The 27,209-nt window shown below is 50.2% G+C and overlaps 1 protein-coding gene across 1 annotated transcript in view; it reads right to left on the minus strand.

Moving 5' to 3' along the window:
* Positions 1–13,785: 13,785 nt before the first annotated feature.
* MPV17 (mitochondrial inner membrane protein MPV17) overlaps positions 13,786–27,209 on the minus strand; it is a 67,125-nt gene continuing 53,701 nt past the window's right edge. The window contains exons 3-8 of the mRNA XM_075338890.1: positions 21,553–21,668; positions 19,959–20,051; positions 19,649–19,744; positions 16,812–16,844; positions 16,673–16,725; positions 13,786–15,093 (exon numbers count right to left, since the gene is read on the minus strand). Coding sequence (XP_075195005.1) covers positions 15,024–15,093; positions 16,673–16,725; positions 16,812–16,844; positions 19,649–19,744; positions 19,959–20,051; positions 21,553–21,668 — 461 coding nt within the window. The 3' untranslated portion in view covers positions 13,786–15,023. The remainder of the gene's footprint in view (positions 15,094–16,672; positions 16,726–16,811; positions 16,845–19,648; positions 19,745–19,958; positions 20,052–21,552; positions 21,669–27,209) is intronic.

Genomic DNA, 27,209 nt, shown 5'->3' on the forward strand with positions numbered 1-27,209 from the left:
CTCTCCTATCTTGTTTCTTTCACCTCTCTTTATCGTCTCTTGTATCTTTTGTCTCGCACCTATCTTGGTTCTGTTTATCTCTCTGGTTACCTTCTCTTGTATCTTTAGTTTCTCTGGCATCTTGTCTGTCTCCTATCTTGTGTCTTTCATCTCTCGCTTTACCTTCTCTCCTATCTTCTGTCTCTCTCCTATCTTGTTTCTTTCACCTCTCTTTCTCGTCTTTCACCTCTCTTTATCGTCTCTCGTATCTTCTGTCTGTCTCTCTCCTATCTTGGTTCTGTTTATCTCTCTGGTTACCTTCTCTTGTATCTTTAGTTTCTCTGGCATCTTGTCTGTCTCCTATCTTGTGTCTTTCATCTCTCGCTTTACCTTCTCTCCTATCTTCTGTCTCTCTCCTATCTTGTTTCTTTCACCTCTCTTTATCGTCTCTTGTATCTTTTGTCTCGCACCTATCTTGGTTCTGTTCATCTCTCTCGTTACCTTCTCTTGTATCTTTAGTTTCTCTGGCATCTTGTCTGTCTCCTATCTTGTGTCTTTCATCTCTCGCTTTACCTTCTCTCCTATCTTCTGTCTCTCTCCTATCTTGTTTCTTTCACCTCTCTTTATCGTCTCTCCTATCGTCTGTCTCTCTCCTATCTTGTTTCTTTCACCTCTCTTTATCCTCTCTCCTATCGTCTGTCTCTCTCCTATCTTGTTTCTTTCACCTCTCTTTATCGTCTCTTGTATCTTTTGTCTCGCACCTATCTTGGTTCTGTTCATCTCTCTGGTTACCTCCTCTTGTATCTTTAGTTTCTCTGGCATCTTGTCTTTCTCCTATCTTGTTTCTTTCACCTCTCTTTATCGTCTCTCGTATCTTCTGTCTGTCTCTCTCCTATCTTGGTTCTGTTTATCTCTCTGGTTACCTTCTCTTGTATCTTCAGTTTCTCTGGCATCTTGTCTTTCACCTCTCTTTATCGTCTCTCTTATCTTCTGTCTCTCTCCTATCTTGTTTCTTTCACCTCTCTTTATCGTCTCTTGTATCTTCTGTCTCGCACCTATCTTGGTTCTGTTCATCTCTCTGGTTACCTCCTCTTGTATCTTTAGTTTCTCTGGCATCTTGTCTTTCTCCTATCTTGTTTGTGTCTTTCATCTCTCGCTTTACCTTCTCTCCTAGCTTCTGCCTCTTTCCTACTTTGTTTCTGTTTTTCATCTCTTTATCTTCTCTCCTATATTGTCTTATACCTCTCTTTATCTTCTCTCTTATCTTGTCTTTCACCTCTCTATCTTCTGTCTCTTTCCTATCTTGTTTTTGTCTCTCATCTCCTTACCTTCAGTTGTATCTTCAGTTTCTCTAGTATCTTCACTCTCTCCTATTTTATTTCTTTCTCGTCTCTCTTTACCTTTGATTTTGTGACTTTCTCCTATCTTGTGCTCAAAACACTTCACTTTCTCTCCTATATTTTGGCTGCCTCTCTAATGTCTTGTGATGGACCTGTGTAAGTTTCTGCATTGCCCACAGTATAGCATCATATATGATTCATAGAGACAAGACAATTATCACAATTATCTCCTCGGCTTTAAGGTCTCGATTGTGTTAAAGGAGTGGTCGCAATGTGTCAGGGAGAATGTCCGAAATAAGGGAAGATGTGTGACTTTACACTTGCACCTACCACCAGACTTGTGAATCTGTGACCCACCACAGTAACGTGGCAATGATCAGCCTCAGAGACCCCGAGATTGTATCATTACAATGAGGCCTGACGTCATTATCTTCTCTCCAATCTTGTTTCTGTTCATATCTGTCGTTGCCTTCTCTCGTACCTTCAGGTTCTCTGGCATCTTCTGTCTCTCTCAAACTTATTTCTGTCTTTCACATCTTTTCTCCTATCTTCTGTCTCTCTCCTATCTTGTTTCTTTCACCTCTCTTTATCGTCTCTCTTATCTTCTGTCTCTCTCCTATCTTGTTTCTTTCACCTCTTTATCGTCTCTCCTATCATCTCTTTATTAGTGATGAGCGAGCATGCTTGTCACTACTCGGTACTCGCACGAGTATCGCTGTACTCGGGCTGCTCGGCGGGGACCGAGTAATCTCGCGATACTCGTGCTTTACTCGTGGTCTTCATTTCTGCATGTTGGCGCTCTTTTGAGAGCCAGCCCTCATGCAGGGATTGGCTGGCAGACCACTGCAATGCCACAGCCCTGTTAGTTGTGGAATTGCATTGATTGGCCGGCCTGCACAGCGTGACCGAGCCTTTATACCGGCGGGCGCGCTGTGCTCTGCTCACAGCTATCCAGACAGTCAGTGTAGGGAGAGTGTCGCTGATTCAGGGAAAGCTTTGCGGCCCTTTATAGCTTTTTCAGTTGCAGGGCTGCAAACAGTGTGACCAAAAGTCCTTCTCAGGACTATTCTAGTTGTATACAGGCAGGCAGGGTATAGCCAGGTCGGAGTACAGTAGCAGAGTCCTTCTCAGGACTATTGTTGCTATATACAGGCAGGGTATAGCCAGGTCTGAATACAGGCTAGTGACCAAAAGAGTCCTTGTCAGGACTATTGTACCAGTATACAAACAGGCAGGCAGGCAGGGTAGTGGTGACCGTATACCAGCCTTCATGCTTGGTTTTTAAAACCGCACGTGTGTGCCTGTTGGTGGCAGCGTACAGGTGCACTTGTGTGCAATTTCCACACACTTTGATATAACGCACAAGTAGTGAATATACACGTCAGCAGTGCACAGCATTGCAAAATGCGCAAGGGCATTGGCAAGGAACAAGGAAGTGGACGTGATGGTGGTGCAGGCAGAGGCCGAGGTCGTGGGCAAGCTCTAATTTCGCCACAAGAAAGGGCCACATCTAGTCGCTCGCACGTCCTGTCCCAAATTCTTGGGGACCGCAGCAGTACACCGCTCTTGAACCAAGACCAGTGTCAACAGGTTGTTAGTTGGATAGCGGATAATGCTTCCAGTCAGATTGGCACCACCACAAACACTCTGTCTTCCACACGGTCAAGTGTCAGTAGCCGTGATACTGCACCGCACATTTCTGAACCTGATCCTCCTTCCTACCACCAGGCTGAGTACACGTCCTCCTCGGACATTAATGATCCCACACTTGGACACTCGGAAGAGCTGTTCACGTTTCCATTCACACATTCTGGCCTCTCGCCAGCTCATATTGAAGTGGGTCATGAGGAGATCGTCTGTACAGATGGCCAAATATTTGAGCAGCCACGTTCTCACGAAGTTGGCAACGTGTCTCAACAAGTGGTGGACGATGATGAGACACAATTGTCAGCAAGTCAGGAGGAGGAGCAGGGTGCGGAAGAGGAAGACGACGTGGTGGATGATCCAGTAACTGACCCAACCTGGCAGGAGGATATGCAGAGCGAGGACAGCAGTGCACAGGGGGAGGGAGGCGTAGCATCACAACAGGCAGTAAGAAGCAGGGTGGTGGCCCCAGGCAGAAGTCAGGCAACCGTTCCCCGGAACAACACGACGACACAAGGTGCCTGTACAAATGTTAGGTCTTCCCGAGTCTGGCAGTTTTTTAAGTTGGATCCAGATGATTCAAAAAAGGCCATTTGCAACACCTGCCGTGCCAGCATCAGCAGGGGTACCAAAACTAGCAGCCTGACCACCACCAGCATGATCAGGCACATGTCAGCCAAGCACCCGACTTTGTGGGAAGTACAACAGAGTCGAGGAGCAGTGCTTGCTGATGTCACTGCTACGTCTTCGCTGGTTGTGCATGCGAGCCAATCCTCTGTCCATGCTGCCTGCGAACGAGCCTCCTCCACTCCTGCACCTGCAGTTGCCTACGCAGAAAGAACACCATCATCAAGCACGTCCTTGTCCCAGCGCAGCGTTCAGTTATCCATTCAGCAAACCTTTGAACGCAGGCGCAAATACACTGCCAACACCCCACATGCCACAGTTCTAAATGCTAACATTTCGCGACTGCTTGCGCTGGAAATGTTGCCTTTTAGGCTGGTGGAGACAGAAGCATTCCGTGACCTGATGGCGGCAGCTGTCCCACGTTACTCGGTCCCCAGCCGCCACTATTTCTCCCGGTGTGCCGTCCCCGCGTTGCATAACCACGTGTCACAAAACATCACACGTGCCCTGAACAACGCTGTTTCACCCAAGGTCCACCTAACCACAGACACGTGGACAAGTGCTTGTGGGCAAGGCCGCTACATCTCGTTGACGGCACACTGGGTTAATATTGTGGAAGCTGGGACCCAGTCTGAGCGAGGGACGGAACACGTCCTTCCCACACCAAGGTTTGCAGGCCCTACCTCAGTCAGGGTTTCACCCACACTCTCCAGCTCCGGAATGTCATGCTCTTCAGCCTCCTCCTCCTCCTGCGCATCCTCATCCACTGTGCCCTCCACACCAGTCACAAGCTGGAAGCACTGCAGCACTGCCTCGGCGAAGCGGCAACAGGCTGTGCTGAAGCTAATCTGCATAGGTGACAAACCCCACAATGCAGAAGAGCTGTGGACAGCTCTGAAACAGCAGGCAGATCACTGGCTCACACCTCTGAACCTAAAGCCAGGAAAGGTCGTGTGTGACAATGGCCGGAACCTGGTGGCGGCTTTGAGGCGAGGCCAGCTGACACATGTTCCATGCGTGGCCCATGTGCTCAACCTCGTGGTTCAGCGGTTTATAAAGTCATACCCAGAGCTGTCTGATCTGCTGGTAAAAGTTCGCCGCCTGTCTGCACATTTTCGAAAGTCACCTACTGCTTCAGCCGGCCTTGCCGGCTTTCAGCGCCGTTTGCATCTTCCGGCTCACAGACTGGTGTGTGATGTCCCCACGCGTTGGAATTCAACTCTGCACATGTTGGTCAGGATATGTGAGCAGAAGAGGGCAGTTGTTGAGTACCTGCATCACCTAAGCCGTCGGGAAATGGGTCAAACTCCACACATAACACCTGAGGAGTGGAGATGGATGTCAGACCTATGTACCATCCTCCAAAACTTTGAGGACTCCACCAAGATGGTGAGTGGTGATGACGCCATTATTAGCGTCACCATACCGCTACTCTGCCTTCTAAAACGGTCTCTGCTGAAAAACAAACATGATGCATTGCAGGCGGAGCGCGATGAGTTGCAGCAAGAAACAGTAGTGGGTGTGGGTGATAACACACAGCCCAGCCTCGTCTCATCACAACGTGCAGTGGAGGACTATGACGAGGAGGAGGATGAAGACATGGAGCAACTCTCCGGCCAAATTGAGGATATGACATGCACACCAGTCATATCCTCGGTTCAGCGTGGCTGGCCAGAGGACAGGGTAGATGAGGAGGAGGAGGAGGAGGAGGAGGAGGAGGAGGACAGCATGTTCAGTCATCTTGTTGGTCAGGCTACTGAAGTCCTGGCTGTTAAGAGTCTGGCGCACATGGCTGACTTTATGGTAAGCTGCCTGTCTCGTGACCCTCGCGTTAAGAACATCTTGGCCGACAATCATTACTGGTTGGTAACACTGTTAGACCCACGCTACAAGGAGAACTTTTTGTCTCTTATTCCCGTGGAGGAGAGGTCAACCAAAATGCAGCAGTTTCGGAAGGCCATACTCACGGAAGTAGGCAAAGCATTCCCCTCACAAAACGCTAGCGGCATAGGTCAGGAATCAGTGGACAACCGAGGCGTACAGCCGAGAGAGGCACAAGTCCAATCCGCCAGAGGTAGGGGAACAGTCTTTAAGATGTGGGACAGTTTTCTCAGCCCCTCACGTACCACAGCCCCTGAGGTGCGGGGTAGTGCCACAAGAAATCCTAAGTTTGCCCAGATGCTGAAGGAGTACCTTGCAGATCGAACAACTGTACTCCGACATTCCTCTGTGCCTTACAATTATTGGGTATCCAAGCTGGACACGTGGCATGAATTGGCTCTCTACGCCTTGGAAGTCCTGGCCTGCCCTGCTGCTAGCGTTTTGTCAGAGCGTGTTTTTAGTGCCGCAGGTGGAATCATTACAGATAAACGCACCCGCCTGTCAACTGAAAATGCTGACAGGCTGACTCTGATAAAGATGAACAAGGGTTGGATTGGGCCAGACTTCACCACACCACCAGCAAATGAGAGCGGAATTTAAAGTTTGCCATGTACCTCCACTCACCCATGGGTACACACTTCTCGACTTTGGATAATCGCTGGACTGCTCCTCCTTCTCCTCATGCGCCACCATGATGATGACCGTTACAAATTGCAATACTTAGGCCTTTGTTTCAGGTATACCCCCAGTGGTAAATTTTTTCGCCCATTCTTTGCAGAATGGACATTACAACGACAGGAGACCCGCTCCTTTGCAATGGGAACAATGTTTTGAGGCCCTCATGCACGTCTCTACCCAGGGACAACGTGGAGCCTCACAATTTTTGGCTGCCCTGCCTAAGGGCTATACTGAAATAGACCCACTTCCTTACAATGGGCACTTCAGGTTTACAGGCCCTCATGCACGTCTCTATCCAGGGACAACGTGGAGCCTCCCAATTTTTGGCTGCCCTGGCAAAGGGCTATACTGAAATAGACCCACTTCCTTACAATGGGCACTTCAGGTTTACAGGCCATCATGCACGTCTCTATCCAGGGACAATGTGGAGCCTCCCAATTTTTGGCTGCCCTGCCTAAGGGCTATACTGAAATAGACCCACTTCCTTACAATGGGCACTTCAGGTTTACAGGCCCTCATGCACGTCTCTATCCAGGGACAACGTGGAGCCTCCCAATTTTTGGCTGCCCTGGCAAAGGGCTATACTGAAATAGACCCACTTCCTTACAATGGGCACTTCATGTTTACAGGCCATCATGCACGTCTCTATCCAGGCACAATGTGGAGCCTCCCAATTTTTGGCTGCCCTGCCTAAGGGCTATACTGAAATAGACCCACTTCCTTACAATGGGCACTTCAGGTTTACAGGCCCTCATGCACGTCTCTATCCAGGGACAACGTGGAGCCTCCCAATTTTTGGCTGCCCTGGCAAAGGGCTATACTGAAATAGACCCACTTCCTTACAATGGGCACTTCAGGTTTACAGGCCATCATGCACGTCTCTATCCAGGGACAATGTGGAGCCTCCCAATTTTTGGCTGCCCTGCCTAAGGGCTATACTGAAATAGACCCACTTCCTTACAATGGGCACTTCAGGTTTACAGGCCCTCATGCACGTCTCTATCCAGGGACAACGTGGAGCCTCCCAATTTTTGGCTGCCCTGGCAAAGGGCTATACTGAAATAGACCCACTTCCTTACAATGGGCACTTCAGGTTTACAGGCCATCATGCACGTCTCTATCCAGGGACAATGTGGAGCCTCCCAATTTTTGGCTGCCCTGCCTAAGGGCTATACTGAAATAGACCCACTTCCTTAAAATGGACACTTAATGTTTTGAGGCCCTCATGCACGTCTCTACCCAGGGACAACGTGGAGCCTCCCAATTTTTGGCTGCCCTGCCTAAGGGCTATACTGAAATACACCCACTTCCTTAAAATGGACACTTAATGTTTTGAGGCCCTCATGCACGTCTCTACCCAGGGACAACGTGGAGCCTCCCAATTTTTGGCTGCCCTGGCAAAGGAAAATACTACAAAGACTCACTTCCTCAAAATGGGCACATTAGACTCAAGAGGCCTTCATGTACGTCTCTTCTCAGGGACATCGGAGTGCCACACAATGTTTTCACGTAAAATCTTTCATGTATTAATCTCAAAAAGTAACATACACCAGCTCTATCTCACTGTTGGGTATGTGCCCTTAACATTTCCGCCATGAAAAATCATTTTGGGGTCATTTTGGAAGGTTTTCTGGTGAGTCCGTAAAAATGGCGTAAAACGCGGACAAAATTGTTCACAGCTGTGACTTTTCAGTGATAAATGCTTCAAGGGGTCTTCCCCATGCTGTTGCCATGTCATTTGAGCACTCTTCTGAGACTTTTGTGACATTTTTAGGGTTTCTCCATGCTGCCGGGGGGTCATTTCACAAAAATACTCGGGTCTCCCATAGGATAACATTGGGCTCGTTGCTCGGGCCGAGTACACGAGTATCTTGGGAGGCTCGGCCCGAGCTTCGAGCACTCGAGCTTTTTAGTACTCGCTCATCACTACTCTTTATCTTTTCTCCTATCTTGTCTTTCACCTCTCTTTATTGTCTCTCCTATCTTGTTTCTGTCTATCATCTCTTTATCTTTTCTCCTATCTTGTCTTTCACCTCGCTTTATCGTCTCTCCTATCTTCTGTCTCATTTCTGTCTTTCACCTCTCTTTATCGTCTCTCCTATCTTATGTCTCTTTTCTATCTTGTTTCTGTCTTTCACCTCTCTTTATTGTCTCTGCTATGTTCTGTCTTCACACCTCTTTATCTTCTCTGGTATCTTCAGTTTCTCTGGTATCTTCTGTCTCTCCTATCTTGTTTCTGTCTTTCACCTCTCTTTATCGTCTCTCCTATCTTCTGTCTTTTTTGTATCTTGTTTCTGTCTTTCATCTCTCTTTACCTTTTCTCGTATCTTCTGTCTCTCTGGTATCTTCTCTCTGTCTCTCTCCTATTTTGTTTCGGTCTTCATCTCTCTCTCTTTACTTTCACTTGTAGATGTACATATAAATCAGTTACCTTTCTCCTTGTGATTATGCCTGGTGCTGGCTCGGCACAAGGGAGGTTCTGTGAAGCAACTGGTTTCCTTGGGACTTCCCACATGTTTACTGAACATGACCTTTATCAAAAGAACCATCTCCAAAATATCTACTTTGGTTTTTAATAACCCATGTACCTTCCACATAAAGCCCACCTGATGACCTATGACAGGGCTGAACATGGGATGTACCTCAGGTTCCAGAGAACTAGGAAAAGGCAGCTTTCCTCATATCTCCACCTCTGAGCATCCCACGCAGAAGATATTACCATCATGTTTCCTGTTATGATTTTATCTATCCATAGCTAGGAAACATGATATATCTATTGTCTTCCAGCGGCTAGTTCATTATGGGCTGATACACACATCCCACAATTAAGGCAAAATTTGTGTTACGTACATCTCGCTGTCCTGAAGCCGAAAATATGCCTGCCATATTTATGTGAGCTGCCTACGCCTCAATTTAATAATTGTTACACGGGTGCCGGTCTGTCTTCAGGTCCCCTTTGAAAATTCTCTGCAACCAGCAATCGCCCACCTACTTCCCTACCTGAATTAGTTTTGTCACCAGAGGGTCTTGCAGTGGACAGGGCTTCTTACTTTCTATGATTAACTTTGTCACCTACCATTTGTTCCAGGATCTTGGTATTGGATTTCTATCCTGAATAGGATGTGTGGAAATATCTATGATTGGTAGATAATTGGCATGTAAGGATCTACCATATTCCTCACACCATGTATCACACACTTCACTACCATTCTCCACCATCACATACACCATGTATCTCACACGTCACTCTCGCCCTCCTCCATCACATATACAGTGTATCACACGTCACTACCACCCTCCTCCATCACATACACCATGATGGAGGCCACCATTAGACAAGGGGTCCATTTGATGGTCCATATAGAAATAGGCCACACTAAGGAGGAAGGGATGAGTGTAATACATGGTGCCTGTGATAAGCATTAGACAGCTCAGCCGACAGTATCATATGAGAGGCTGAGGCTATGTCCGCATGTTGCTTTTTACCTGCTTTTTTGCTGCTTTTTCAACTGCAGCGTTTAATGCCAAAATGGTTGTGTTCTGCTTTTCAAGCAAAGTCTATGGGAATTTGGGTTTCTTGTCCGCACTATGCAGTTCAAACTGCAGCCTTTTTGTTGCAGAACTTTAGTCAAAAACTCAGCTTTGCAGTGCAAAACCCAAATGGCAAAAACAATTGATGTCAATTGTTTTTGCCATTTGGGTTTTGCACTGCAAAGCTGAGTTTTTGACCAAAGTTCTGCAACAAAAAGGCTGCAGTTTGAACTGCATAGTGCGGACAAGAAACCCAAATTCCCATAGACTTTGCTTGAAAAGCAGAACACAACCATTTTGGCATTAAACGCTGCAGTTGAAAAAGCAGCAAAAAAGCAGGTAAAAAGCAACGTGCGGACATAGCCTTAGATACACAGTTAAGACAGTATCACACATGCCAGGATTAGATGCAGAGTTCAGCAGACAGTATCACATAACAGACTTAGATGCACAGCTCAGCAGACTGTATCACGTGAGAGGCTTAGATGCATAGCTCAGACAGTATCACACATGCTAGGATTAGATGCAGAGCTCAGCAGACAGTATCACACATGCTAGGATTAGATGCAGAGCTCAGCAGACAGTATCACACATGCTAGGATTAGATGCAGAGCTCAGCAGACAGTATCACACATGCTAGGATTAGATGCAGAGCTCAGCAGACAGTATCACACATGCTAGGATTAGATGCCATGTAGTCTGTGGATCCCATGAGACGTTTTTGGTGACTTTTTGCTTGGAGGTCATCAGTCGGAGCTGAGCTCCTTCCAGACATGTAATAGATTAATTGCTGCATGACTCGGAGCTGTCACGGTGGATCAGTCAGCGCGCTCAGTGTGGATGATGGCCGGCCCGGTATTAATGCTGACATCCCGACCGCTCATTCACCATTTCAGGGAAGTCAAGGTCATTGATGCTGCTGACAGAAAGATGGACGAGAGCCACTGAGGAGAGATGGACAATGAATCTGAACACGGCATTACAATATTTTGATATCCAACTATCTGCTGTCATTAAAGTAAGTGCCCCCCTCCCTTTATCCCAAACCTGATTGCAGGAGACTGTGGTGTGTTGAGCGCCTGCACACTAAGGATCTTGGAAAAAGCTTCCCATTTGAAGTGCTTTGAGCGGTGTTGGTCAGGTATCACGAGCCTTGGGTCTACACCGAAGTCTGGTGTTCCTACAGAAAGAGGGCACTGAAGGACATAAGATGATGGAAGATGTATTTAAGAAACCAGATCTTCTTACAGGAAGCTCTCACCAACCACCACCCCTGAGGTGACAGCACGGGCGGCCACCATTAGAAATGGGGGCCATGTGATGGTCCATATAGAAAGATGCCGCACTAAGGACCACCCCTGAGGTGACCATTAGAAAAGGAGTCCATGAGATGGTCATATAGAAAGATGCCACACCAAGGACCACCACTGAGGTGACAACACTAGACAAGGTGTCCATGTGATGGGCCATATAGAAAGATGCCGCACTGAGGACCATCACTGAGATGACAGCACAGGAGGCCACTAGACAAGGTGTCCATGTGATGGTCCATAGAGACAGATGCCACACCAAGGACCACCACTGAGGTGACACCACGGGAGGCTACCCTTAGACAAGGTGTCCATGTGATGGTCCATATAGAAAAATGCCGCACTGAGGACCATCACTGAGGTGACAGCACAGGAGGCCACCACTAGACAAGGTGTCCATGTGATGGTCCATATAGAAAAAGGCTACACTAATAAAATGTACAACAGTGGTGCAAGAAGGCCTCCACTATCTAGGATTAAAAGTAAGAGGATAAAAGATGCTGGAAAACATCTGTAAGAAGCCAGTTCTTTATCCCACAGGAAGCTCTCCCACCACTGATGTGACTCTGAGGTGTTCATATAGAAAGAGACCATACTAAGAACACATATGGGAGGGGGGGGGGTAACAGGAGGCCGCCACAATGCAGGAAAACCATTGGAAGACATCTTGAACATGCTAGAACCTCACCCTATAGAAATCCCTGACTCATACTGAGGTCACACTGCAGGAGAAGGCTGGAAGGAAGAAGCATACACCAGACATTGATGCCAGGAGACCACCACTGTCCAGAATTAAAAGTTGCTGGAAAATATATGCAAGGAGCCATAACTTCATGCTGCAGGAACCTCTCAACACTACTATGCAAAAGTTATCAGAAGACCAGACTTCATATTACCAGTGGAACCTAAAAGCTGCAGTGTAAAGCATGGTGATGAAAAGGTTCTGATTAATAGAATCCACTGTAAGTTCTTCATGGTCTCAGAGATGTCTGGCTGAGATTGTGAGTCAGGAGACTGATGCTCAGTAGGAACTTGACCATGTAACATGACAATAACCCACAACATATCTGCTAATGGCTGAGGAGAGAATTTGAGGGATCCTAGATGTCACAACCTGGATATAAAGTCTATCATGATGACGTAGCAGTAAGGGAAACACAAATATATGGCCTAGCTGTAGCCATGAGTAGATGGCAGAAAAGGTCACGTGTGGATGGCTTGTTCTAGTCCTCTCATCCCTCTGGCTGGGGGTCTCTTACCTTATCACATGTGGCCTGTGTTACAGTATATGTGGTGTATGGGGTGGGTGCATGTATACATGTATATTAGGCAGTAGCCACGTGTCCTCCCCACTGCTCGGCTCCTGGCACGGTGTGGCCGGCTGGCAGCATTGCTGTTGATTTCCAGGAGAGAAGAGGGAACAGAACGCTTTCTATTATCTGTGGGTGCGGAGACGGCAGCTTAATGATGGCAGCAAGGCCAGGGACTCGTTCTCCGCTGCGCTCCATAATGGCCTTAATTTCCAATTACAGGCTGAACACCTGAGCACCTGAGCATTGATACACGTGGTGGTGGCACCAGCCAAGCTCTGAGCCCACGTACCTACCCTTGGCCGCCCGGCTAACATGCTCCCCACGCTGCTCTACTTTCTGTCGAAGGAACTTGCTATTCGATCTGCTTCCCATCTGGCTTCCTCACCTCCAGCCCCGTCCCTTACACAGATGGGCTCCACCACTGAACCTTTCTTCTCCACCTCTCTGACCTCCTCTATAATGGCCTTAATTTCCAATTACAGGCTGAACACCTGAGCATTGATGCACATGATGTCGGTACCAGCCAAGCTCTGAGCCCACGTACCTACCCACGGCGGCACGGATAACATGATCCCAACGCTGCTCTACTTTCTGTCGAAGGAACTTGCTATTCGATCTTCTTCCCATTTGGCTTCCTCACCTCCAGCCCCGTCCCTTACACAGATGGGCTCCACCACTGAACCTTTCTTCTCCACCTCTCTGACCTCCTCCATAATCCACTCCTGACCCTTTATCTGTAAACGTCTTCTACGTGTCTTTCATGTCTCAGACTTATTACTTTACCACAACTAACAACGTCATCTAATCCCTCTGGATGTGACCACCAATGATTTCCTAGATGCTCCACAACCTCCACATCCTAAAACGATCCTCGGCTTCTGCAGAGACACCAAGCTTCCTTATAGCTTTCTTTAGGGCGCTCATGTCACAGCTTCCTTCACACTGTGTACGATACTTACATATTAAAATGGAAGGCATCTGAAAGCTGTTACCCAAGTGTATGGGGGCTTCCGGCGCTCTCCCAGCAGGTGAGGACCAGGGTACTGACCTTACATTTGGTGGAGTATAGAGAGGACGCAGGAGAGGAGTCTGACCGCGGCTCTCGCCTGTCCCCATAAGGACACCATCTTGTATAGCGTCACCTTAACCCTAAACGTTCATTAACTCTACACAAATGACACGCACTCCCCCTCAATCCCAAACGCTGACCCCCCTCCAGCTCTCGCATCGTCTCATCTTCAGCTCCACCTATTATGGTAGCTCACATACATGTTTGCACCCAAACTGGCCCTTTCTGGCTCCATACTGCACCCTATGCTAAATTTACAGACGATATGGACACTTCGTCTAAATTTCCTAGCCAGTTATTGAATGTACAGAGTGGTCACCACCTCCTAAACCTTAGGCCGCATGCCTTCAAAGCCTTCCCCCTTTATCGCTTCTAACCAACCCACTGCCCAATAAAACAGAGTTCCTCCAGTTTTTTTGCAGGACTTTATTGCTAAAGAATTACTATTTCTCCTTGTGTAGATTGCCAGGCTGGTATAAGGAGACTTATATGCTATACAATGCTCCTCTGAGTGACGAAGGGGAGTTGAACCCTACTGCCACCTATTGGAAGTAGCAATGCAAGAAGTCAGTACGGATCCTATAAGAAGCCTCACCCTATGATATTGGATAAGAAACCAAACCCTCCATTGTCAGACGTGTTTCGGGGCGTTTGCCTCTCATCAGTACAAGGCAGGAGAATTGATCTGGCTGTATGAGAGGCCTCAGACACAGGTTGTAAGGCAAAACCTGATCAAACATCCCAAAACACGTCCGAAACTGGGTCTTATCCCAAGGCATGTGCTAAAGCTCGTTATAGGGTCCATAATGACTTTATTATTGCTAAATCCATCAGGTAGTGCTGGAGGTCGTCTCCCTCTCTGCAGAGGCAATTTGTATATGTAAATTCCCTAGAGGAGCATTGTATGGCTTATAAGCCGCCCTACATGGGCTTGTCATTCTCCACCGTGAAGACCATTGGACTCTACGTAACAGGCACCCAGCTAAGTCAGAACTCCTGCTCTGCACTGAGGAGGAGGCAACACCCCGAAACCCGCCTCTGCAAATGAAGTCTCTGCTTTTATTTCATGTCCCAAATCATATGCAAGGCTCCCTAAAGGCTTGATATGACTTAAGATTGCTGCTTCCTACAGGTGGCGCTACAGTCCAAATCCTTTTACTTGCTGAAGAAGATATCACATTTATTCTTAAGGAAATATAACAAAATTCCAGCAAATCCCCGAGAACAAACCCTTGAAAGCAGGATCTGGAGGACGAGCTCCCAAAAGAAATGTGGAAGCCTGGAGGCCATGAAATGAATGAGGAGGAAACCTGAGGCCGGACCATTGATGGATCCTGCAGGCAATACTGAGTCCGGACCATTGATGGATCATGCACGCAATAATGGGGCCGGACCATTGATGGATCCTGCAGGCAATACTGAGGCCAGACCATTGATGGATCCGGATAGTAACACAGTGCATAGACCTGATGGATCCCAACAGTAATACTGAATCCAGATAACGGACAGATTCCTAGGACAGAGTCTTTCGTGTAGGGTTATTTCATCAAAGGTTGGACGTCTACATGTGAAGTTCAGCAGATCCGGTCACATTCTTGTACGGAGTCTTACTTCCCTGGACGACACCATTTCTGGAGGTACACGTCTGTGGTCACGCTTGGTTCGCCTTCCAGGATAAGTAGGAGTTCCAGATGATGGCCACAACCTGCACCACCGCCAGCCTGGACATGGAAACAACATCACATGGTGGACTCTCAGCTCTTAATGTTCAGGCTCACTGGACACATGCGCTGGCGGCCATTGTCACACACAGGGAGATCCTCCACAACCATTATTAGGACACTTTGCCTATAAATCTACAAACCTTTCATATATAAAGCTTAAAGCGGTGCATAGTACGCTCATCGCCTACTCCCACCATAGACCCAAGGCCGCTGAGAGCCTCTATTACCATGTGACAGAGCAGCCGGTGGTGCAGAGCTCACAGATACCAGTGCAGTGCTGTAATAGGAGACCCTAGTGTATAACATTCGTCCCTCTGTGTATTCTTTTCACCCCCCACCATGCTGTCTGCCTTTACTACCATGTGACAGATCAGCCGGTGGGGCAGAGCTCACTGATACCAGTGCAGTCCTGTAATAGGAGACCCTAGTATATAACATCCGTCCCTCAGGGTATACCTCCCCATGTTGTCTGACTTTACTACCATGTAACAGATCGGTCGGTGGGGCAGAGGTCACTGATACCAGTGCAGTCCTGTAATAGGAGACCCTAGTATATAACATCCGTCCCTCGGGGTATACCTCCCCATGTTGTCTGACTTTACTACCATGTAACAGATCGGCCGGTGGGGCAGAGGTCACTGATACCAGTGCAGTCCTGTAATAGGAGACCCTAGTGTATAACATCCGTCCCCACAGATCTGCGGACTCCGTAACTGAAGAGTCCAGACCTCCTCTAGTAACATCAGCACAAACACTGCGCCCGCCTTGAGTGTCACAGCCGAGCAGCAATACATTGCCAAGCACAGCGCCGAGCCGGACATCGCCAAGCACAGCGCAGAGCCGGACATCGCCAAGCACAGCGCAGAGTAATGGTAAAGCCAACACCACTAGACTCTGGAGGAGACGCGTTCTGTGCAGGGATGGATCGCAGTTCTCTATCTTCATGTGATGGAGGAGTCTGGGTTGGGTGATGGAGGAGTCTGGGTTGGGTGATGGAGGAGTCTGGGTTGGGTGATGGAGGAGTCTGGGTTGGGTAATGGAGGAGTCTGGGTTGGGTAATGGAGGAGTCTGGGTTGGGTAATGGAGGACGTTACCCCCTGACTGCATTGTGCCCACTGTACAGATGGTGGAGGAGGAGGCTCCGGCCGTTATCAGGGGACGGCCGCAGCACTTTAGCTAAGGGAATTATACAGACATTGTGGGCAATTGTAGCTTCAGCTTCATGGGAACAGTTTGGGGACCTGCCTTTTCCGTCCCCATGACTGCGCCCAGTGCACGAGTTCCATACAAACATGGAGGGGGAGAACAGACACCGCACAGAGCCCAGACTAAAACCCCTTACAATAATGGAGATTGTGAGCCCGGGCTCCCCCAACAGCAGGGTCACCTAACAAATACTTTTCTGGATAAAGGGTCAAATTCCCACAGACGCCTCCAAAATCTTCCACTTTTCTAGGAAGGATTTCTATATCTGCAGTAGGGGGCCGGCTCCATAGTCATGTCTATGGATGTAGAATGTCCCCCCCAGTGCAGGGGTCTGCCCCCATTACCCCTGAGCAGAGAGCCGAACACTCACCGGTAATGCAAGGGGACGAAATAAAAATTTGCCATCTGCACCCCTGGCCATATCTGCAGGGAGGGAAGAAGATCAGAATAAAGTCAGGGGCCACATGTGCAGCGGCCCAGAACCTCCATGATAAAAGCGGAATACTCACATAATAGTTGGTGATTAACGCATCTCTATAGTCCTGCAACACAAGAAAACATAATCAGAGATGAGAGCCAGGAACAGAGACCACTGCCCTAACCATCAGAGAGGCAACCATGCATGACCCATAATCATCAGAGAGAGCAGCAACCATACAGGACCCGTAATCGGCAGAGAGGGCAGCAACCACACAGGACCCGTAATCAGCAGAGTGAGCAGCAACCATACAGGACCCCTAACTGTCAGAGAGGACAGCAACCATACAGGACCCGTTAGCGTGAGAGAGGGCAGCAACCATACAGTACTCCTAACCGTTAGAGAGCCACAATCATACAGGACACGTAATCGTCAGAGAGGGTGGCAACCATGCATGACCCGTAACCGTCAGACACTGGCAACCACGCAGGACCCGTAATCGTCAGAGAGGGCAGCAACCATACAGAACCCAAAAATCGTCAGAGAGCGGCAACCACACAGGACCCGTAATAGAGAAAGCGGCAACCACACAGGACCCCTAATCATCAAAGAGGGCAGCAACCATACAGTACTCCTAACCGTTAGAGAGTGACAATCATACAGGACCCATAATCGTAAGAGAGGGTGGCAAGCATGCATGACCCGTAACCATCAGAGACACCGGCAACCATACAGGACCCCTAACCGTCAGAGAGCGACAACCATGCATGACCTGTAATCAGAGGGCGGCAACCATACAGGACCCCTAGCAGAGAGAGCGGCAACCATGCAGGACCCGTAAACGTCAGAGACACCGGCAACCATACAGGATGCGTAATCATCATCAGAGAGCGGCAACCAAACAGGACTCCTAACCGTCAGAGAGGGCAGCAACCATACAAGACCCCTAACCGTCAGAGAGGGCGGCAACCATGCATGACCCCTAACCGTCAGAGAGGGCTACCCCATACAGGACCCGTAATCGTCAGAGAGCGCGGAAACCATGCAGGACCTGTAATCGTCAGAGAGAGTGGCAACCATACAGGACCTGTAATCTTCATACACTGGCAACCATACAGAAGCCCTACTGTGGAGGCAAGACATAGAGCCCTAAACATCAGAGAGAGCAACAACCATAGAGGACCCCTACACTGGAGGAGAGACCGCTGCCCTAACCATCAGAGAGGGCGGCGGCAATCATACAAGGCCCTTAACCGTCAGAGAGCCGCAACCATACATGACTCCTACTCTGGCAGTGAGACACGGGCCCTCCATATCTAGAGGTAATGCGGCATGTGGTGCCCTCCATATCTGGAGGTAATGCAGCATGTGGTGCCCTCCATATCTGGAGGTAATGCAGCATGTGGTGCCCTCCATATCTGGAGGTAATGCAGCATGTGGTGCCCTCCATATCTGGAGGTAATGCAGCATGTGGTACCCTCTATATCTGGAGGTACTGCAGCATGTGGTACCCTCTATATCTGGAGGTAATATGGCACGCGGTGCCCTCTATATCTGGAGGTAATATGGCACGCGGTGCCCTCTATATCTGGAGGTAATATGGCACGCGGTGCCCTCTATATCTGGAGGTAATACGGCATGTGGTGCCCTCTATATCTGGAGGTAATACGGTACACGATGTCCTCTATATCTGGAGGTAATACGGCACGCGGCGCCCTCTATATCTGGAGGTAATACGGCATGTGGTGCCCTCTATATCTGGAGGTAATGCGGCATGTGGTGCCCTCTATATCTGGAGGTAATATGGCACGCGGCGCCCTCTATATCTGGAGGTAATACGGCATGTGGTGCCCTCTATATCTGGAGGTAATACGGCATGTGGTGCCCTCTATATCTGGAGGTAATGCGGCATGTGGTACCCTCTATATCTGGAGGTAATACGGCATGTGGTACCCTCTATATCTGGAGGTAATACGGCACACGATGTCCTCTATATCTGGAGGTAATACGGTACGCGGTGCCCTCTATATTTGGGAGGTAATACGGTACGCGGTGCCCTCTATATCTGGAGGTAATATGGCACACAATGTCCTCTATATCTGGAGGTAATACGGCATGCGGTGCCCTCTATATTTGGAGGAAATATGGCAGGCGGTGCCCTCAGTATTTGGAGGTAATATGGCAGGCGGTGCCCTCTATATCTGGAGGAAATATGGCAGGCGGTGCCCTCAATATTTGGAGGTAATATGGCAGGCGGTGCCCTCAATATTTGGAGGTAATATGGCAGGCGGTGCCCTCTATATTTGGAGGTAATATGGCAGGCGGTGCCCTCTATATTTGGAGGTAACATGGCAGGCGGTGCCCTCTATATTTGGAGGTAATACGGCACACGATGTCCTCTATATCTGGAGGTAATATGGCACATGGTGCCCCCTATATGTGGAGAAGGGGTGCAGGCTGCCCCCAGATATCCACACCCGTCCCCTCATAGGTTACCCCTTCTTACTCCACCATACATACCAAACAGTTGGAGCCGCTGATGACTTTTCTATATATAATTAGCGGTCATGTCACCCGGAGGAGACATCACATAATTCGGAGATGAAGCCTTACAGCGGGGTCTTCTCGACTCCCCCATTACGTAGGCAGGTTTATAAATAGGGGTCCAGTGTGTCATGTGTGACTTATTTCAGCATCTGCAGCTAATTCTTCGCCATTGTCACATCCCGTAGATACCAGGTCTGGATGTTTGAAGAACTAATATCTTCCACTCACCCCGACCTCTCACCATCGTCATCCAGACACTCTCATCACACTATATTTACACAAATTATACCTTCCAGATGAGGCCTGGAGGATGGTCAAACACACGAAGACCCTGCACCCTCCCCTGGGAACATGATGATCCGGCCTCCATCATGGACATACCCGCTTCAGCTTGTCCCAGATTTCCTCCCGAGAGAGTCCGTTCAACGAGCCAACAATGGTCAGGAAGCATCCGAGAAAGCAAGGAGCAAAGCCACCCTGGAAGAGACAACGTGAGGAACAACGACAGCCAAGAGTCCAAGCCTCAGAATTACTGCAGCAACATCCCAAAAACGCTCCCTCAGGAGTCCCGTCATCCACCCCCCAGCACGGACACCCCCAACTTAAAGTGTCAGTCCTCCATTAACCAGGGGGCAGCACCGAGCATCATCTGACCAAGCGGTGTGGACGGCGACAGTAAAGTGTTTCTTACCTGGTCCAACAGCATTTTCTTCACGGCTGCCGTCTTACTGCTCCCAGAAATAATGCCATCAAGTACTTTGTACCATCCTCCGACTACCGGCCCCTGGGGGGCAAGAGAAGCTCAAATATAATGGCAAATAATCAGCCATACCCATACAAAGCCACCAAATCTACCGCACTGCCACTACGTCCTCCACTCACCTGTACCAGCTCCACTACGTCCTCCACCTCTACACCGGACACCTGTACCAGTGCCACTATGTCCTCCATCTCTACCAGCTCCATTACATCCTCCATCTCTACACCACTCACCTGTACCAGCTCCACTACATCCTTCACCTCTACACCGGACACCTGTACCAGCTCCACTTCGTCCTCCATCTGCACACCACTCACCTGTACCAGCTCCACTACGTCCTCCACCTCTACACCGGACACCTGTACCAGCTCCACTACGTCCTCCACCTCTACACCGCACACCTGTACCAGCTCCACTACGTCCTCCACCTCTACACCGCACACCTGTACCAGCTTCACTACGTCCTCCACCTCTACACCGCACACCTGTACCAGTGCCACTATGTCCTCCATCTCTACCAGCTCCATTACATCCTCCATCTCTACACCGCACACCTGTACCAGCTCCACTACGTCCTCCATCTCCACACCACACACCTGTACCAGCTCCACTACATCCTCCAGCTCTACACCGCACACCTGTACCAGTTCCACTACGTCCTCCACCTCTACACCGCACACCTGTACCAGCTACACTACGTCCTCCACCTTTACACCGCAGAGCTGTGCCACCACCTCTATGATGCACATCTGTACTGCAATACTGTGTTTATCAAGAGATTATGAGAGAAAATTAGTGTGAACAGCCTGGGGGGGTGTCACCCAGACATCCGACTAATATGCCTCGTACAGCTGGGGGGGGGAGGGGTCGGGTCATCTTGCAGATATCCCACCGCTGTTGATCAATCTGTGACTACACCGCACCTTGCAGCCCCACCCTGACATCTGTAATACGTTGGAGACACATGATGCGGCCTCGTCAGTTCTGCAAACGTGACGTTCCGCACCCCCAAGGGGTACATAAAGTCAGCTTGGTGCACTGACACTCCCTGTGCTGTCCTGAGGCCGGAAATATGCCTGGCATTTGTGGGAGCTACGCACACCCTAATTTTATACTTTTTACCCGGGTGCCTGTCCGTCTGTAGGTCCCCTTTGAAGCTTCTCTGAAACTAGCAATTGTCCACCCACTACCCTAGTGGAATGACTTTTGTGACAAGGGGGTCCTACTCTAGACATGGGCTTCCTTCTCACTATAATTCATTTTCACCTCTTACCATTTGTTCCAGAATGGAGGGGGTGGATTTCTATCCTGAATACAGTGACCTCCTGACGCAGGTCAGGATGTGTGTACATATGTATGATCGGCAGGTGACTGGTATAGAGCTGCCATTCTGCTAATTAGTCATTGGGTATCAGGTAATAATGAATAGGGACGGTCATATGGGGACGGTCACAGGGGTAGCGGTCACAGGGGTAGCGGTCACAGGGGGGGGCAGTCACATTTTATACTCAGGTTTGAATGTTACCACAAAGCAGAATCCTATTCCCATCATCTTCATCGTCCGCTCCACGCTGTGACCATGGAGCCCTCTTCTCTCCACCAGCTGCTGAGAGATGACATCACCCACACCAACGAGAGACCCTGCGAGATGAGAGCCATGTTAGGGGACTCCAGTGTATGACATTCCCGTGCTACCTCTAGCGGTCGTACGCCCTCCCCGGCATTCCCGTGCTGCCTCTAGCGGTCGGACGCCCTGCCTGACATTCCCATGCTGCCTCTAGCGGTCGGACGCCCTCCCTGACATTCCCATGCTGCCTCTAGCGGTCAGACGCCCTCCCCAACATTCCCGTGCTGCCTCTAGCGGTCAGACGCCCTCCCCGACATTCCCGTGCTGCCTTTAGCGGTCAGACGCCCTCCCCGACATTCCCGTACTGCCTCTATTGGTCGGACGCCCTCCCCGACATTCCCGTGCTGCCTCTATTGGTCGGACGCCCTCCCCGACATTCCCGTGCTGCCTCTATTGGTCGGACGCCCTCCCCGACATTCCCGTGCTGCCTCTATTGGTCGGACGCCCTCCCCGACATTCCCGTGCTGCCTCTATTGGTCGGACGCCCTCCCCGACATTCCCGTGCTGCCTCTATTGGTCGGACGCCCTCCCCGACATTCCCGTGCTGCCTCTATTGGTCGGACGCCCTCCCCGACATTCCCGTGCTGCCTCTATTGGTCGGACGCCCTCCCCGACATTCCCGTGCTACCTCTAGCGGTCGGACGGCCTCCCCGACATTCCCGTGCTGCCTCTAGCGGTCGGACGCCCTCCCCGGCATTCCCGTGCTGCCTCTACTGTGGGGTAATCTCTATTTTTGATTTCCAGCCTAGGTGGAGCTGCCAGCTGTAGTTTGCAGGCTGCCAAAATTAAGAGGTACCCCACCTTGTTTTTTGGGGAAAATATTTAATTTGGGGCTAAAAACAAAAGGCTAAACACCCTTTAGTGCCAAATGAAAGGCAAAGGGTAAAAGGTTACAAAATGCAGAGGGGTGCGGTATTATATATGTGGTGCACATCTATTATCCATCTTTCTACCTATCCAGCTCCGTCTTTCTGGCTTTTGACTGTATGTAAAATACCATGTTAAAAACGCACATCCGTGTGCGGTCCGTGTGACATTTGTATGAGATACGTGTGCAGTCCATGTGACGCCCATGGAACGTCCGTGTGGGGTCCGTGGGAAGTCCGCGTGACACCCGGGGGCCGTCCGCGTGACACCCGTGGGATGTCCGCGTGCGGGCCGGGTGACACCCGTGGGACGTCCGCGTGCACCCGTGGGACGTCCGCGTGACACCCGGGCTCTTGGATTTATATCAATGGGCGCCCCAGAGAAGCTGTGCCAAGGACAGGACCGGCCGTATGATTGTGAAAGCATCCGCCACCGCCATCTTTACAGGCGCCTCATCCATCGCCGCCATCTTTACAGGCGCCTCATCCACCGCCGCCATCTTTACAGGCGCCTCATCCACCGCCGCCATCTTTACAGGCGTCTCATCCACCGCCGCCATCTTTACAGGCGTCTCATCCACCGCCGCCATCTTTACAGGCGTCTCATCCATGCCAGCAGTGGTTCGGCCATTGCAGACACTGAGGAGCTGCTCTCTGTTTGCGGCTTCCCTCCAGTTCACTCTTCTGCAGGTTTTCAGCCAATGCATTATGGCTGCCACGGTGCACGCTGGAGACAGACACCAGGGATATGTGGCGCCCCAGTGGTTAAGCGCTACAGGGGAATACAACACCTTAACATCAAGGTGCAGTGCCCTTTGGTCACAGGTGAGAGGAAATGCAGAGTCTTATATTAGATTGAGTGACATTGACTCAGCAGCCCCTACCTGCATATTTCTGGGACTGTTTATATAGTAGGTCCATAGGAGGGGTGGAGCCTAGCTGAGCGTGAGACACGACGTGATTGACAGTCAGTTAAGAGTCAGTCAGTAAGGAGTGACAAGAAGAGACAAGAGTAAATTGATGACTGAAAGAAGGGCTAGAAATAACATAGGCCCGATGTCCTGAGCGAGGGTACCCCAAAAGAAAAGAAAGACACAGGAAAAAGGGGTAACCCAGACGGAAAGGGGACCATTTAGGCCTGGCGAGAGCCGGCTGAAGAGTTTAGGTCGACACCGGTATAACGGGACCGAGGAGGTTTGTCAGGATTATCCCCAAACCACTGACTGTTAACCTGGGATCCTAAAATTAGAGGAGTCCCGGTACCTATCAAGAGTCTGACTACTAACCCCAAGGCGAGTTCACAACACTGCTCCGGGATAGATAAAGAAACCGTGCAGCATCAGACCCCTGGGAAAACCAGTGACGAGACTAACGAGTGGGTTAAAGAGGGAGTCTCAGAGCCCTCAGAGCAGAGACCGAGAAAGAGACAAGGAAAGGTTACCTCAGAGAGAGACTCTGTCATCAAATCTCCTCCGAAACCTGTGACCATTGGCCTTCTGGTAACTGAACTGTTTCTGTGTACTGTGCAAAACAAACCAGAAGCCAGTAAAAAGGACTTGTTTAAGCTGATGTGGACTCGGTGTGTCGTCTCTCCGCCATTCGACAGGACCCTGCGACATCAGAGAAGAAGGCAGCCATCACCGCTCGGTCGCTTCCCTTGTGGTCAGCGACCCTCCGCCCTGAGGTAAAATAGCTCCACCTGTGGGGAGCTGAGAGATCTTAAGCTGCCGTCACCATCACCTGAGAGGTCGGCCGCGGGCAGCGCTGGTATATCCCGCTTACCAGACACCACAGGTGGCATCACGAACAGGATCGTACTTAAAAACCAACAACGTGTGCCTAAAAAGAATTTATTGGCTATGTAAAGTGCGCACAGAACCGCCATAGTCATTGTAATTAAACGGCGTTGCTCATTGGTTTGAAATAGGCGCGAGCTACCATAGAAATTGAAGCTGCGCCACACAACAGGTAAAAAGGAGAGCAAAGATAAGTCCCACTCAGCGCTCTGCTCAGACTACCCGAAGTGCAGTGGCTGGTTCCGAAAAGACCAGAGAACTGACAAAAGGCGGGTCTGTCTATGCAAAAGCCTAGTGTGTGTTGAACTTTGACTGTATCTAAAGGCTTTGCAACTAGCCGCAATTAACTAAGGGGGCACCACCATGAGTTAGGACAACGATTCCTGGGTCCCTGCAGAAGGAGGAGCCGCGCCAGTAGCTTCAATAATGACAATAGCCTTGCAGTCTGTGCCCAGAGCAAAATGGTTGCCAATCTATGAAGAGAAACCAGGCACTCTGGCAGCTTTTAAGAGGAAAATATGTGCGGTGCTGGATATGTATGCTTTGATCGGGAAACAGCGAGCCGCTATGGTGCTGGGACAATTAATCGGTGCAGCAGAGCTGGAGGTGGAGTCATGGAAAGATACTGACAGAGACTCCGTAGAAAATGTATTTGCCAAGTTAAAAGCTGCTTTTGAGAAACGCACCCAGGCTGAGTTGAGGATGATATTCTACCAATGTGAACAAGGGCCAAAGGAAACCATCAGAGATTATGCCTTACGTTTACAGGTAGCACTCCGGTCCTTAAAGCAAGTGGATCCAGCAAGTGTGGATGACGAGGATAGAATGCTTGCCGTACAGTTCATAGCTGGCTTGAGGTCAGAAGTCAGTCATCAGTGTACCACCCCGCGGCCTCGGCTGCGAACGCTGAGCCGCTCGGGTCCGGGCTCGCGTGTCGGTGGCTCGAGCGCCTCCGTACCCGGGGGTCACGTCGCTCTGGAAGCGTGTAGTGGCGGTGCACGCAGGGGTTGTGGGGTGGTTGTTTAGGGAAAGTTCATGACGCCACCCACGGGTTGTGGTGATGGTGGACACCACCGCTGCGGTAAAGGTACGGGGAATCCCGGGAGCGGTGTAGGGGCGCAGCTTGGTGTTGACCCCTCCATGGGTAGGGGATGTTGGTCCCGGGGCCCGGTAGTGAAGGCCGGGGTGCAGGGGCAGGGCTGCGGTGCCTGATGGCACTGGTGTACTCACGATTAAACCACACAGAGTCACTGGGGAACCAAACGGGGTGACGAACGGGGCCCGCAGCTGGCTGTAGTTTCTCCAGATCGGTTGGTAATGTCCGCCTTTCTCCTGCACCTTTGTGTGATTTTGGCTACCGTGCCTGGGCACTGGTAGCCCACTCCCCAGCGTGTATGTGTCGTAGGAGCCCATTTGCCCGCAGACGCTGGCCCTTGGATCTCTGGCCTCTGGCGGTGGCTACTATCCGGACGGGTTGGGCTGTTGCCTTCAATCGGGACTTAGGTGGTAATGAACCCCTGTGGTAATGAACCCCTGAGGTCCAGACCACAATCAGTTGATTTGACTATGGTGGTGGCTTATAGCCTAGTCGGGGTTTGAGTACCCTGCCTGGTGCTCCGGTATCCAGTTAGCTCCCCGGTTCGGTTCTGGCGGGCCACTACCTTGTCCCGGTCCCTTACGGTTCCGCTGGTCGTATTCCCGGTCTCCTGCAGGCGGCCACTACCGTCTGCCTGCCTGACTGATCTGGGGTCCTAGGCTCCAAACCAGGCCCCAAGCAGAACTCACTCCTCTCTCCAACCTCTCCAAACTTAATCTCGAACTGCTTGTGTTTTCCTGCCTCAGGCCAGCAGACTGCTCGGAGGGTGTGTCTTTCCGCCTGACTCCGCCCACCTGGTGTGCCTGTCTGACTCTGAGGGAGGCAATCAGGTCTTTTGGTTGACTGATGGTACCTTACTGGGGTGGGGGTGTATGTGGTGTGTGTGTGGAGTGACCTGTGACCCCTGGGGTGTCCAGGGCGTCACATTCCCCCTTGGTTTAATGCAGACCGTTCGCGGGCTGCCCGTCCATCACCGGTTTTATTTTTTTGAAAAGATATAAAACAGGTGAAAAACATTCAAAAAGCATTTTTTTCATTTCTTCCCTTACGGGAGGCACATTACTTAAACCGTTATAAACGGGAACATTTTTATTTTTAACGGGGTACGGGTCCACGTCCTTCCGCTTTCCCATCCAGGCAACCTAGACCTTGATGCTGCCCCTAAGAAACGGGCAGCACCCCTTTTCCCCAGTCCGGAAACAGGAACCTAGCCAGGCTACCCAAGTGGGAACGGGTACGGTACTTCGCACCCGGCAGTCATTCAGAGGCCCCACGTCCAAGGGGACCCCTGACCCGGAGGATGGCCACCGGTTCTGATGGTGACCGGACCCCAGCCTGCTCTGCTGCGGGTCCCTCCTCCAACCAGCCTCTCCAGAGACTGGCAGTTGCGGGAAGGGGTAGTTGGGCAATATTTACAAGCCCAATAGTTATTGGGTGGCTTGCGAGTTCTCAGCCTTGTCTTTAGGGAAAAGGGGGACAACATCAGTCCCAACCGGGACGGGCAATTCAGCAGCCAACGGGCTACCATAAAACAACTGTTGGTACCAACGGGGACTGTCTTTTTGAATCAGGTGAAAGCCTTGGATGATTAATACTCATTCATTCAGATATTTACACAATCAACACATCGCACCCCTAAATAGCAGTTTCCCTGTACCTAAGCGGGGGCCTACCTAGGTTAGGTCGTGTGGACTTTCTGGGCCCAGTGTCATCAGTGGGAGGTAGTGGGACAGAGGGGATAGCTGGCCCCTCTTCCCTGGTGTCAGGTATGGCATGTAGAGACCTACGGGGGCGTAG

This window comes from Anomaloglossus baeobatrachus, chromosome 3 (genome assembly GCF_048569485.1).
Source record: "Anomaloglossus baeobatrachus isolate aAnoBae1 chromosome 3, aAnoBae1.hap1, whole genome shotgun sequence".
NCBI classification, from domain to species: Eukaryota; Metazoa; Chordata; class Amphibia; order Anura; family Aromobatidae; genus Anomaloglossus; species Anomaloglossus baeobatrachus.